Raw genomic sequence first — 14057 nt, forward strand, 5'->3', positions numbered from 1 at the left:
CTTAATCCAGAAAAGTATCAAATCAGTATTCAACATAATCTATCCCATATAAGTAACTACAACATTTTTCTTGAAGGGACTGTGTCATGGGAGGAAGAAACAATCTTGGCAGGTTTGCACCACGTTTCTACATTAGTGACTAAATGCAAAGTTGATTCTGTTCCTTCATCAAATATTTAATTGCTTTCTAAAATTTTATTTGGAAAAAACACACAAAAAATTCCTTCGTTCTGCTGAGGATGGTTTTTTGCGTTTTTGAGAACTATATACATTGTGGAAGGGTGTTTGCAATGTGTTGGAGATGGTCAGATGTTCTTGTCTGAGTCTGCCAGTTATTTTACAGCTCTTGGTCTGAAATGCTTGTGAGACAGTAAAAGAGGATTAATATGAAGACATTTCACCATGCTGCTCTTGTATTTGAGAGCCGGTGACTTGTTTAACTGACAATGCCTTTTAGTTAAACATTGAGGAAAAAATTCAGTTGTTGAAACACAGGCCACCTGAAGTGCCTTGAATATCTGTCTGCAGCTTGGACCATCAAGAGAGCTATACCCTCCTGTGGCAGGAACGGCTCTAGACAATCGTTTTTAGGCAATGGAATCATGCCACAAACCTTGATTACAGAATCACAGAATCACAGAATAGTAGGGGTTGGAAGGGACCTCTGTGGGTCATCTAGTTGTTTCTAAGGTGATGAAAGCTCTGCCTCGATGACTGCTGCAGTGTTGTTTGTATAGACTTGTTTTCTGTAATAAAAGTGAGAGATATTACACTCTGATTCGGTGGGATTATTAATTGAACAAATATCTTCAGTTTTTATTTATGCATAATATAGTGGACTAAAATTTTCAGTAAACTATACAAGAGGTGACTACTAAAATAGCATGAGAATTCTGGGGAGAGAAAAATACACTAAAGCGAGAAAAGCGTTGATAGAAACTGCATTACTCTTTACCTCACGATGGAAGAGGTTTATAGTTAATGCAATGTTTTTTTATGAAATAACCTTCCCCCAAACAACCTGTACAGAAAAAAATGACTTTTTGACTCTGATGATGTGACATTCGCACAGTGTCCATTATGAATGCTTGTGTAATCTTACCCCTCTTTTCTTCCAGAAGTAAAAATGATACTGACCGTGATCGTGACCATGAAGAACTGTAATCATTCCAAGTCATCACTGCTCTACTGAATTCACCAAGCCTAGCAATGACGACCAGATGTTCAAGACTTAAATGCCAATACCAAACTCCATTTTAACATCTTTGGTCTACATTCCCTTACAATCTTTCTTGTTTATTTTTTATAACCACTTCTTAACAATCTTAGATTTTTTTTAAATGACGTTTTAGAGGGTATGATCTTATTTTGCACAAATACTTGTATTTTTGAAGCTGATTCTTGATTATATGAAAGTGAACAAAAAAGAAGTCTGGAAAGCATTGTTCACTGGAGCAGGTAGTAATTGTGCAGGAAGGAGGGGTCTTAACTAATTTAGATACAGTTTTTTTCCAGATATTTCACGTGAAATCTCTTACTGGATTTACAGAAATTTTTTTTCAGATTATTCAGGTAAATATATGGTATCACATAACAAAGATTTTTATAAAAATACAGCATTACCTAAAATTTGAAAAAATATATTTCTTTGGATAAATTTTATACTGCTATCTCTGTAACTCTTTCTCTTCTAAGGTTCTCCTCTCTGTGGACAGAGAAGGCGTGGCAGTCTGTAGAGGAGAAGGAGTTGCAGACACGTTTCTTCTGACTGAGCACTGTGTTCTTTTTGCACTTTGGTGCCAATGCTCAACTTTTCGCAGGCATTTTGCTGTCTGCTGCATTCCAGATAAGGAAAGAAGGAAGAACAAAGTATCTTTCTCTTCTTCCAACAAGAGATGATTTAGGCAGCTTAAAACCTTAGTGCATTTTTTCTTACTGTGTCCAAACTTCAACACCTCCATTATTTGAATACATGTGTAGAATGCTCACTTTCTGTTCAACCTCACTGTCTCCATGTTAGAACTGACATTTCTGTTATTGAGAAGGTATACATTTCAGATGCTTCGCCTAATGGTTAATGCAGGTTTTTAGGATACTGAGTAAAAGCGTACGATGGACTCCATAAAGTAATAAGACAGAAACATTATTTGAGACTGCCATTGAGAAAACCTGTTAATTATTTTGGACTTTATTTTTATTTTGTTCTTGCAGGAGGGTTGATTGGGGCTTTTTTTTTGCTGTTGACTCTATGTATAGTTAAAATGCCAAATTAGATTTATAGCAGCTTGAAGTTGTATTAAGTGATATTTTGCTTTCTGTAATTCTGTTATAAAATAAAGTTGTTTATTCTCTGTACGTGTTTTGGCACTCAGACATAAACTTGGAAGGTACTACAAAGGAACAAGTCAGTTATGAGAACTGCAGTTCTGGAGGCCACAGAACCTTGAAAAGAAGAGATTAGTGCAAGTAGTCTCCAGGGTTACCAGAAGGGTGGCAAAATTGTCTGGCTCCTAACACTGATACTAAAGTGTCATTGTTTAAAATTTTAGATGTCTTCCAATAAGCATCCTGGTTTCTGTTATTCAGAGAAGAAATCTTCGTATGCCAAAGATGAGGAGATTTGGACAGCACAGCGCATGTTAAGATACCGATCAGTCTGCAAGTGGTTCTACTGAGTTCATTGATTTAGGATGTACTATGATCTTTGAGTAACAAAACAAATCATAATACTTCTCAGCACGTTCTTTTTCACTTCTGAGCAATGTATTTTTGGTGCTATTCTCAGTTTAGATTGCTGCCATCTGTCAGCATGCTTGCTTAACAGAAATTCCTGTTAGTTTTGGCTTCATATAATTTTGATAACATAAGACAGCAGTAACCAAGATGTTGACTTATATATGCATGTAGATATTCTCAATTACATCCCATATTACCCTGAAAAATAGCAGATAACATTCTGAGCTGCTTTTCTTTAAAAGCAGGAGACATTCTGCCTTTCAAAAAGGGGAAGAGAACCCCACCCAGCCTAATAACGCAAGAACACTGCCACAGCTCTGTGCGTGAGTAGGCAGGTTGTGGAGGAAGTGGCAGGTCTGGGATATGTAAGCGGAGATCAAAATGCAGATATATAGATTTAAGGAGATGTCTTAATGAAGTTTTCTTACAAAAGTGTGTAGGAAAAAGCTTTATAAAATCTTTGAGGTATTTTTTATATGGTGTAGTGTTAGTTGCAGAACTCGTTTGGCGGGCGGAAAGCGTATTACTTCAATTATTGATTTGGATCTTTCTGATTTATTAAACACTAGATCAATATTGGGTTTTATTGCAATTGTATTTAATTCTTAAAACTGCAAATATAATCTTGAAAACCCTATTACTTTCACTGAGAGCTGTATTTCTTCAAACAGTAATCAGAACCTTTTGTCAGGGAAAAATTAATAGTGCTTTCAGGTCAGCATAGCTTGTGCATAGCTATCACTTCCATTGATTAAGCAGGTACTAATTAAACAACCAATGTCATGCAGAAAAACTAAAGCCCTAAGTGTGATCAATCCTAAAAATAGTCAAGTTTTACAGATTCTGGTTGTATGTAATTATTCGAATGTTCTGGAATGTTGTGCAAGCCAGGTGAGTTTTCATTGTTACTTTTTAAATGTAGTATATCTGTAGCAAAAACTGCAACATGCAACAAGAGAAATTGTTCTTGAGGCACTTCACAAGCTGGCTTTATAATACATAGGCAATTTCAAATGCAATTACAGGCCCGTTTAGTGAGAAGATATTTCACTAATTGATTCTGCTTAAATACTGAGAAAAGTGAGTCATGTGGATCCTACAGAAAAATATTTAATGCATCGTTCTTTTTAATCGTGATCACCTAAGGCTTCATAATAAATGTTGGAATTGTTCTACAGATTGTTTCCTAGGTTAAAGTTTCATGAAGGACAAGCAAGCAACTGTTTTTTAAAAATCAGTTATTGCTCAAAGTGACAAGCAACTACAATACAAAGTGTTTCTTGAAGTATTCTTCTATTTGACAGCTCGAGGTGAATGACAACCTTTAGTTTGGCCACAGAAGAAATCAACTAGATGGAATAAAATAAATGAAATGCTATTACAGACGTCAGAGTTTGTGAGATTTGATAGCGATCAGAACGACAACTGTACCCTTGGCCGGGATGCAGTGGGAGCTTCTCAGCTTTCAGGCACGTTAAGGGTGGAAGGGGGCTGCCTGGAGCAGCTGGTGTCCTGCCCTGGTGACCTCACCACACCTCTGGAAGATGTGAAACTCTTGATTTTCAGGCTGCTCAGTTGTTTGGGGTTTTTATACTGCACTTGAAAAAAGATACTTGGATTAGTGATATTAGTACAAATTACAGGCATGAGAAATGCTGCTAATACCTGTAGTGTAAAATTATTCTGTTTGGCATGAAGGAACTCCTACAAGAGTGTTTGGGGGTGAGTATATATGAATGGCAGTACTGGGCCAGGCTGACTGACTGACACTGCCAGATTCCCCTGTCTGAGGCTACTGGTAGTTGCCTAGGGGTGTGTGCAAGAGTAAGCACTGTACTAGAAAGTAGTCCTTTCCCAAATACTCTTCCAGCTTTCAACAATTTTCAAAGACTTGCTGATGTGTCGGTCTTTTGTATTTATCCATCTCTGTGGATTTTTGGCTAATTGGTTTTTTGAAAATTCCTCTGGCAGGCATTTTCATCATTCCACGTGTCTTAAGGAAAAACCCACCTCCTTTCATTTCTTTTGAACCTGCCTCTGCCAGCTTCATTGGATAGCACCGCTGCAGACGCTAGAGGAGACTCCTAACAGGCATTCTCTCTGCAGTCATTCGCCAGCCAAAAGCTCTTCCTCGATTCTTTATCATTCTTACCACCTTCCTGTGTGCCTTCCTACTTCAATGTTGAGACTTTAAATGCAGTTCTGGGAAGTGAATAGGCAGCAATTGCAGACGGGCAGGAAGGTTTTAAACATGCGTACTGGCTGCAGATGGAGCGGAGTCCGAGCTTCGCATTGCTGCTACTGAGGGGAGGACAGGGGACTCCTCCGTGATAACAATGACTGAAGACAAATGATTTCCTTGCAATCACTGGTTTCGTATATATTTAGAGAATGCTTTTATAATTTGTCTAGACAAAGACTTAGTTCTATGGTGTTATTTAAATGTGTGGTTTTTCCTTTTCAAAGGAATTGTGTAAGACACCATGATGTGTTTCATGCCAGTAGCATGAAAACAGAGATATTTCTTGATACTACTCAGTTATGGAGCAGCAAGGCCTGAGAGTTTTCATGACATATTACTCAGTTTTGAATGTCAGAGCCTCCTACATGTTAGCAATTACAGCTCCAGAAGCAGTTGTGTCAAGGCATCCAGTGTCTTTCTGTTATAGTTCTTACCTAATATCTATATAGAATTATTTTCAGTATCCATACTACCATGTTACGGTAAAGTGCTGTTACAGAGTAATTTTAAATCCCTCTATTAGTCATTTTGTGAATTCAACAAAATCAATTTCATGTTGTGGTAAGGCTTGCTGAACTTCAGTTCTGTATATTTATACATGGTCCAGGCTTATCTTGCCTTGAGCGGTGTGGGAATGGGTGTTTGGGGCTGGGGGAGGAGGGTGTTATGATTCCTTCGACCTCTGATCAGTATCCAAGCTCACGGCTTTTCTACTGGCAGCATCTTTCGCGCATGTGAAAAGTCAATTCTTTGCAGCAGCTGTCTCAACTTCCCTGCAAAGGGTTGTGTAGATTGTAGTTACTAAAAGAAGAGGAAAGAGTATATTACAGAGAGCGTTTAAAGGTTTTCCTGAAAGATATCAATATCACAGAAGTTTACAGGTAAACAATGGTTTCACTGGCAGGGCTGAAGAATGCACTCTTCCACTTTGAAGCTGCTGCTCTTCTTAGAAAGCAAAAAGTTGGTGTCTAAGGACGATGTGGGAGAACAGGAGCCGTGGTGTGGAACAGGGTACTGAATCATATGGCAGTATGTGCCGCGTGTTACAAGGATCTATACCAGCTGCTTCAGAGGAAATTGTTGGACGCTTAAATACCAAATGATGAAATCACATACTTCTGGAGAGGTACAGAGCAGAGTTGTGGCAGAGGCTGGTAGGTCAGCTTCGTTGGTTGCGCACCATGTTTTTTCCAGGTGAGACAGCTGTAAGCTGAGGCAGATCATTAGAATCAAGCTTTCAGATCTCTCTCCTTAGACACCACGTTATACCTGGCTTTAACTTCTGGATCTTTACAATCTGCAGTGTGTATGATCTTCAACATTACAGCCTACAGGAACACTGCCGCTGAAGAAATCATCTATGTAACAAGGAGAACAAAACTTTTAATCTCTGTTAATAATAGCTGTATGAGTTAAGACTACTTTTCTTAAGAATTTTCATGTATTACATCTTGGTTTCTAAATCTCTGTGTCACATAAGTATTCATAAATATGCTTCTGATGCTGCGTAGTGCCTGGCTCTTGTTGTTATTTTTTTTAGTGAACCTTAAATACTTTACATCGTGACATAGATAGAAGCTTAGAAGCATTAACAATGAAACAAAGCATCACATTCTTTTCCGTCATTGCTTTCATGCAGTCATGATGGATCTTTCAATGACAGCAGCATTATTTTGTTTGCTGTAGTGCCAGCACTTGAGGTACAAGAGCAGAGTTCACTAAAGGTAGAAGGCCAATATTAAGACCTTTCGAGTCTCTCCTGCTTTTACGGTCAAGTCTGGATGTATGAGGTGTAAAGAAAGTGTGCACTGCATTGGCCTACGTTGTAGTAGGCCTGGCAGGCACTGTGAAAGTCCAGGTATGAGAGGAAGTCGGATGGATGCAAGGTCCGCTCAGCAGCTGGGTGATAGGGAGCTATTGTGATTTCCTGTGTGAGAGCTGCCTTTGGAGTGCTGCTTTACTTTTCCTCTCTGAAACACATCGTGTTTGTTGCCAGTCAAATGAAATTTGTGGTGTGAGGATTAAGAACAAAGGGACTGCATGCTTTGCTCTTACTTGGAAGAGCAAATTTATGCAAACAATAAAATCAGAATAAAGATATCTTCAGCCTTTTGAGTGCAAGACACTGGGAAAGCACTTTGGCATAATCACAGGTAGGGCATCTTTACTCTTGCTGTACAAGCGTACAGGTAGCTCTTTCCAGGTAACAACTAATTGGCTCTTCACCTGTTCAGTGCAATGTACCTGATGTTACTTGCATAGAATAGTAGCACAGTTTGGGTTGGAAGGGACCTTTAAAGGTCATCTAGTCCAAATTCCCTGCAGCGAGCAGGGACCTCTGCCACTAAACCAGTTTGCTCAGAGCCCCGTCCAATCTGACCTTGAATGTTCCCAGGGATGGGGCATCTCCCACCTCTCTGTGCAACCCGGTCCAGTGTTTCACCACCCTTACTGTAAAAAATTTCTTCCTTATATCCAGTCTAAATCTACCCTCTTTCAGTTTAACACCATTACCTCTTGTCCTATTGCTGAAAGCCCCTTTTATGTACTGGAAGGCTGCTGTAAGGTCTCCCCAGAGCCTTCTCCAGGCTGAACAGCCACAACTCTCTCAGCCTTTCCTCATAGGAGAGGTGTTCCAGCCCTCAGATCATCTTTGTAGCCCTCCTCTGGACCCGTTCCAAGAGGTCCGTGTCTGTCCTGTGCTGAGGGCTCCGGAGCTGGATACAGGACTCCAGATGGGCTCTCCCCAGAGCAGAACAGAGGGGCAGAGTCACCTCCCTCGACCTGCTGGCCACACTGCTTTTGATGCAGCCCGGGAAGCAGTTGGCCTTCTGGGCTGTGAGCGTGCATTGGTGGCTCATGTCCAGCTTTTCACCCACCAGTGCCCCCAGGTCCTGCTCAGCAGGGCTGCTCTCAAACCCTTCATCCCCCATCCTGTACTGATACTGGGGGTTGCCCTGACCCATGTGCAGGGCCTTGCACTTGGCCTTGTTGGACCTCATGAGGTTCACATGCACCCACTTCTTGAGCTAGTCCAGGTCCCTCTGGACGGCATCCTGTCCCTCAGGTGTGCCAACTGCACCACTCAGCTTGGTGTCATCTGTGAACTTGCTGAGAGTGCACTAGATCTCGCTGTCTGTGTCCGTATAGGTGTAAACCAGTGTGATGGATTATATGTTTTAAACAATAGGATGGTATTAAAATGTGGTAGAGGGCTGTTCTGTATAGTAAAGGTATTTGATGTTTGACTCCTGTTTTCTTCTCATAGATTTTGATAAATTGCAGTGCTTTTTAAACCTGTGGTTGTGGTCTCATTAGTGTTTTTGTAAAATGATTCAAAGGACTTCTTAGAAGACTATGAGAACTGACATTGTGCAAAACCACACATAATCTCAGACAAGGCATTATCCAGTCTATTCTTGTGGGTCAGGTAATGACAAACAGCTGTAATGAAAGGCAACTGTAAACAGCAATTGCTAGCTGACAGGGATAGTAAATACCGGGGACAGTAATGATAGTCACTGCTCATTCTTCATCAGTTTGGGTTTAAACTGGAGAGTCAGAAGCAGAGAAGCCAAGAGGCAGTAGTGCTTTCAAACAGTTTGAGTTGCGTTTTTGTGGGCTATCTGCCACAGCCAATCTGAGATGCATTAAAAATCCTAATGGGGGAAAAGAAAGATGGGGTTTTTTTATGTGTGACAAATGACACACAAAAAATTGCATACTTATGGGGGGTTTTTTATTGAAAAAAACCATCCATTTGTCCTTAAACTTGAATAATAACTGCTTTACAGATTACTGACTGAATGTTTTCATGGTTTCAAAATTTGGCATGGTCAGTCAGCAGAGAGAAGTCCTTTTGTTTCCCATCGCTGTTATATTTTGGTTCCAAATTCTGTGGGAAACTTACGTTATAAAACCTACAATCTTTCCCAAAGTGTACAAGCTAACAAAAGCCAGCCAGTTCCCCTTCATCACCCTTCTCCATTTCCTAGATGTCAATGCTTGACACGAGCTTGCTGTTTATGCAGCTTGAATTTAATACGTCTGCCCCCCTTGAATACGCCAGCTCAGCTCTCTCAGGAGCTTGTTACATAGCTTTCTTCTCAGTAGGCTGGCGAAGGGCTAGTGAGCATGTTGCTTTCCCTCCCCTTAAATCCTGTGTCATGTAAAGGAGCTGATGAAGTACATTGCAGGTGGTCTCTGGTGTCCGATGAGTTGCACACAGTACTTCTTCCGTGGCCTCATGTGAGAAAGAAAAAATGTTTCAAGACCTTCTTGAACAGCAGCAACGGTTTCATTTGTATGGCACAGCATTGATGTCTTGGTTTTGTTTTCCTCCGTGGTATTTATCTACAGCTGGTTATTTTTAAATCTGCAGAGCCGAGTTCTGGGTTTAAGTTTGCTTCCTGAGATGTGAGACTCGCTTAAATGTCCTTGAGTTCTTGCATTTGTTCTCTTTTTGTCCAGATCTCCTGGGTTTCCGCCACTGGCCATGGTGATTCAGGAGGACCTTGCTGGGGTTTTGTGCCCTGGCCAGTTCCTCGTTAACTGAAAAATAAACCAAACAACACAAAACACCATAAGAATGTGCTAATTTGCAGTGGTGAATTTTTTTCAAGAAAAGGAGCTGGCTTGCATTTGTAAGAAATAATCTTATTTAATTGAAGGTGCCTAAGTAGCAGGTTAGTATCAGTTTGCTCATGCTCCTACAAGAAAGTCTTCTGAGTGTGAGATAGGGGCTGTGCCTGAGCCTGGAGAAGTGCTGACAGAGACTCTGCTGACACCAGCAGAAATAGTCTATTCTGATTTGCCTCCACCAGCTTTCAGTCAGGATAAAACCCTGCAAGGAGAGCAGTTAGCTTGCACTGGCTATTTGTGGGCTGCTTTACTGTGGCAGTGCCATGAGAGCCTCACACTGGCCTGGTCCTCCTGATGCTGCCTGTGGTACAAGCGGAACAGAAAAACTATCTCTGCGCCGTAACCTGGCATCTTCAGAACAGAACGGTGTCATCAGAGGCTTGGAGAATCTTTGGAGTGGGATGGGCAAACTGAGAAAAGACCAAAAAAAAAAAAAAGAAAATTAGAAAAGCCAAGTTAGCATAAACGGCTTTGTCACGAGGTATTGGCTTCCCTTGTCATTGCTAGTTGTTCAGGTGAAAAGTATGCAGTTCTGGTTGGTTTTAGTTTTATTTTTAAGGAATCGTAAATGTATGATACTAGGGTGGGCTTTAATATATTTACATGGAGCCTCTCTCTTGTTGCACAGAGAAAAATGAATTGCTTATTTGACAATGCCACAAGGCAGCCTTGCTTTTAGTCATGCAAATTTGATGATTGGTATTTTTTTTAAAGAGATCAAAGGAGATAGGCACCTAAAGCCTGCAGAATTTCTGAGCTTTTGTCAGAAAGGGAGTCTTGGCATTTAAATGAGTCTGTTGTCAGGCTTGCCTGTGGTTAGCTGGTTTGCTCACCTGACAGTCTTAAGCTGAAGCTGGCTCCACTTGCCAGTACAGGGAGAGCTGCTCGGGATGATTTGTGTGAGTTGGCTGGAGGCCTAAGCAATGGGTTGGACTCTGACAGTCTCAGATCAAGCAAAAGAAGGGCTTGAGGTAGAGCTGAGACTGCGATGCCCAAAGTATTAAGTAGACAGGAATTCATCTCACATCCTCTCAAGAATCCCAGCCAGAACAGCTGTGGTCTGCAGACTGAGAATCTCCTTCCCTGAGGCACTGAACAGCCAGATGATTCCCTTCAAGCATCCTTCTCAGTTATGAAAAGGAGAGGCACAGAAGCAATATTCCTGTGGCAAATTAGTCTGCCAACTACTTCATTCACCTCTGTCTCTTAAAGCCTTGATTGCTAATCTCAGTAAATTTAGGAAATCATTACTTAAACTCACTACAGATCCAAAGCTAAAAATTCTGTGCTTTAAGAGAAGCAGGATTTAACATCTGGTTCTGCATATTATTTACAGACCTGCAGAAAGTGCAGCCTAGGAGGATGTGGGCACTGTAAGAGAGGGCAGGCCAGTTTGGTTCAGCAGTTGATCATGCAGTGCGAATGCAAACATCTGTGGGGTCTTCCAGATGGGCTTTTTTGGCTTAAGGATAGTGTTGTCTGAGCCTCAACAAAACACCTGCACTGATGGGATCTGCAACCCACCTGCTTTTCCTGTTTTGCCTGATCCTAGCTGGAACAGAAAATCAAGAGCATCACCAGGTAAGAATGAGTTCAGTTGTATGTCAATATTGTTTCGTAATAACTAGTGTCTAACTATCACCGATGGACACAGAGATGGTTATTTGCTGGAAGAGAGAATCCCTGCTTTTATCTAAAGTCTAATGCAATAATCTGATTAGCTTCCATTCCGGTTTTCCTATGACAGCCTTTTACAAGAAAGAGCTCTCAATATTTAGCGTTCCTATTCCCTCATAAATATGGAATTGTACGATGTTTTGGCACCACACCATTTTGTTGTTGTTGTTGTTTGCTGGTGTGTGCAAAATTTGTCAGTGGTTATAAATTATCGTTAGAACAAAGTTGAAGGCAGAGCTGGGTTAGGCATGTGGAACAGGCTTTCCTAGTTGATTAATTCAGCATCTGGAAAGCACATCTGGAGCAGGAAACGTTTGAGTTTTAGCAGCCTGAAGTTGAGTAGGGGTGTACGCTTGTACGCAGACAAACACCCTGCCTCTCTGTTAAAGCCTCAGATCTAGATGCCTGGAGATGTACTAAATAGGAAGTGAATTCATTCTACTTTTTGGGGTATGTTTGGACTTCCTTTCTTTTAGAACTGTGTTAAATTGTCCAATTTTCAGGACTTCAGAAGACTGCAGGATAGAGCAAACTTAATGAATGTACAAATTGCAGTGCTTGATCTGGCACCTAGGCAAGGGTTCTTCCCTAGCCTGGCACTGGTGGGTAGATCTAGCCTTCTCCTGTAGCGCTGATTGACCTCGGGCCAGCTCGGGGTGTATGTCTCCACTTGTCTGCAGAGTCCTGTGGTCGGGATTGTCCTGCCTGCCTTAGCCAGGTCGCTGCTTTTGAGATCATGGGTGAGCTGCTAGAGCTGAAACCTGTCGTATGTGTGTTGTAGACCATTGTCCCAGGCAGGGGGTTCTCACCAAGGTGTTCCAAGAAGCATCTGGAGTTTACAGAGGAAATTTAGGATATCATCTTAGCTCCCCTGAAACTCGCTGCGGAGGAAAGGTTCAAAAGGCAGCTGAACTGAGGAACAAGCTTAGCCCAGTGTCTGCAAGAACATGTTTTGGAAGGGCTGAAGGAAAGAAAGGATGAGGACTCAGATCTGAACATGCGCCGGGCCTGGCCTTGGCAGCTGGAAGCCTCAAAGGAGAGCAGCGCGTGTGTGAATCTGCTGCTGCGCCTCAGACTCAGCTGGGACCCCAGCCCAGCGGGCGTGGAGATCATCCCATTAAAACCAGGTGGTCTGACGTAGAGGGGTTTCCCTTCTAAAAGAAACTCCCTGCCTGCTGTGGTTGTAGCCTGGTGCCTTTTCCATGCCGGGCCAGCTGGGCTCGGTGGGCAGCCTTGGGCTGTGGTACCGGGGTGCGTTGTGCTGGCTGTGTGCTTGCTTGGGGGGCTGGGTTCTTGTTTGGTTTTACTCTAAGATAGATTTTTGAAGTGAGTATGAGCTGATTTTTAAATAGAAAAGGTAACGTGGCAGATGTGCTTTTAGGCACCAAGTAAAAGCAATAGGTACTTTTAAAAGAACACAGACATGTACTCAGTAACCAACCAGTTATAGAGTGTAATTGGTGTTACCTGTCTCACTGAAGACTTGCGCAGTGAAAGCACAGAGGAAAATGACCTATTCTTTAGACACTCTATTCTTTTTCTCCATTTTGGTTGCCTCTTCTATAGTATAGAATAGTAAAATCTTCTATATTTATAATATTTTTCAAATAGAAAATGGTCTGAAATGCAGTACAGCTTCAGAAAATTTTTTATGATCATAATTCTCTTCAGTTTAATTAATGGTACAAGCCTAACAGTAGCCTGTTGTACAACAGGCATGTACAAGAAGTTTTGTCTGTCTGCCCACTCACTGTCCCCGCACCCTGACTCACCTTCTGAGAGTTTGATCCTGAAGTAGACAATTAGCAGCAGCAGGAGTAAAGTCACGGGCATGAAGATCACACCAAAGAGAACCCAGCCAGGCAGCTCCCTCACAAACACCGAAAATACGTAACTCATGCTCATTTTCCTCTGTGGCAGCTGTGCTCAATAAGATCCTTCAGATCTCCAAGTGTGGACCTTACTTATCCTGCTTTCTTCCTTTTTTTCCCCTGCATCCACATTCTGCCCTTTGCTCAGGCTGTTATCTCTTTTTGGACTTTGCTTTGTTTGTGTAGGCCTGGGATTCCTAGTAGGACTGGAGTTCGCTTGCAAAATTACTCAGCCACAAAGGTTGAAAGTGCATACTGAGGTAGTGTAGGGCTTTGAAACCTTCAGATATGTTGGCCTGGGCAGGGCTCAGTATGTAAGGCTGCTACTTATTGAGCAATATGGGTTCTGTCATCTGCTAATGTTGTATTGCACTTTCTAAATAATATGTACCCTTTCTCTAGATACATTATTAATTTTACGGTAGGTCTCAGGTGCTCACACAGGGTGAAGACCCTGTTATACATACCACACGGGTATAAAAGTGGTCTCTGCTCTGCAGAGTTTTCAGACCAGACCGTTGAGGCAAGCAGCAAGTGACCAAGTGGATGCTGTACCAACGGCATTTTTTCCAAAAAGCAGCCGCAGATCAGTGAAACTCAGGAAGGTTTCTTTTTTATCAGAGTTGAAATGATGTGATTTTCAGGGGCCAGACGTGTGAAAGAATTCAAGAACCTTTTAAACATTCAAGTAACTGGGTTTGAGGTGTCCAAAGTATTCGGTTTTTCCCACCTGGTCACCAGCCTATGGCAGAACTGTGTCTAGGATGCATTGATTGGTTTAAAATGATGATTAGTCATTTTATAAACCTTCCCTATACCTTCAGATTTCTGCAGGTAACATCTGGTCGGTAGACTTGACATCTTGGAAGTGCTATTGCATGCAGAGTCGC

General features: G+C 41.7%; 2 protein-coding genes across 9 annotated transcripts in view; one reads left to right on the forward strand and one right to left on the reverse strand.

Moving 5' to 3' along the window:
• The window catches only part of EPB41L2 (erythrocyte membrane protein band 4.1 like 2), a 125125-nt gene extending 122770 nt beyond the window's left edge, over window positions 1-2355 (forward strand). For all 8 annotated transcript variants that reach the window (XM_075414064.1, XM_075414056.1, XM_075414057.1 and 5 more), the window contains one exon: window positions 1119-2355. The gene's annotated coding sequence lies outside the window, so the exon portion shown is untranslated. The remainder of the gene's footprint in view (window positions 1-1118) is intronic.
• Window positions 2356-8700: 6345 nt separating this feature from the next.
• Window positions 8701-13313, reverse strand: SMLR1 (small leucine rich protein 1). The gene is made up of 2 exons (XM_075446749.1): window positions 13069-13313; window positions 8701-9529 (listed from the first exon to the last, which is right to left on the reverse strand). Exons 1-2 carry the CDS (start codon window positions 13199-13201, stop codon window positions 9375-9377), a joined length of 288 nt encoding a protein of 95 aa, XP_075302864.1. The 5' UTR covers window positions 13202-13313; the 3' UTR covers window positions 8701-9374.
• Window positions 13314-14057: the final 744 nt, after the last annotated feature.

This window comes from Opisthocomus hoazin, chromosome 2 (genome assembly GCF_030867145.1).
Source record: "Opisthocomus hoazin isolate bOpiHoa1 chromosome 2, bOpiHoa1.hap1, whole genome shotgun sequence".
NCBI classification, from domain to species: Eukaryota; Metazoa; Chordata; class Aves; order Opisthocomiformes; family Opisthocomidae; genus Opisthocomus; species Opisthocomus hoazin.

Excerpts from the sequence above, each read along its gene's own strand:
- SMLR1 (XM_075446749.1), bottom strand. The coding sequence starts at position 13,201 with ATGAGCATGAGTTACGTATTTTCGGTGTTTGTGAGGGAGCTGCCTGGC. Across the intron at positions 9,530-13,068 it reads CAGGATCAAACTCTCAGAAG|TTAACGAGGAACTGGCCAGG; the intron begins GTGAGTCAGGGT and ends TTTATTTTTCAG.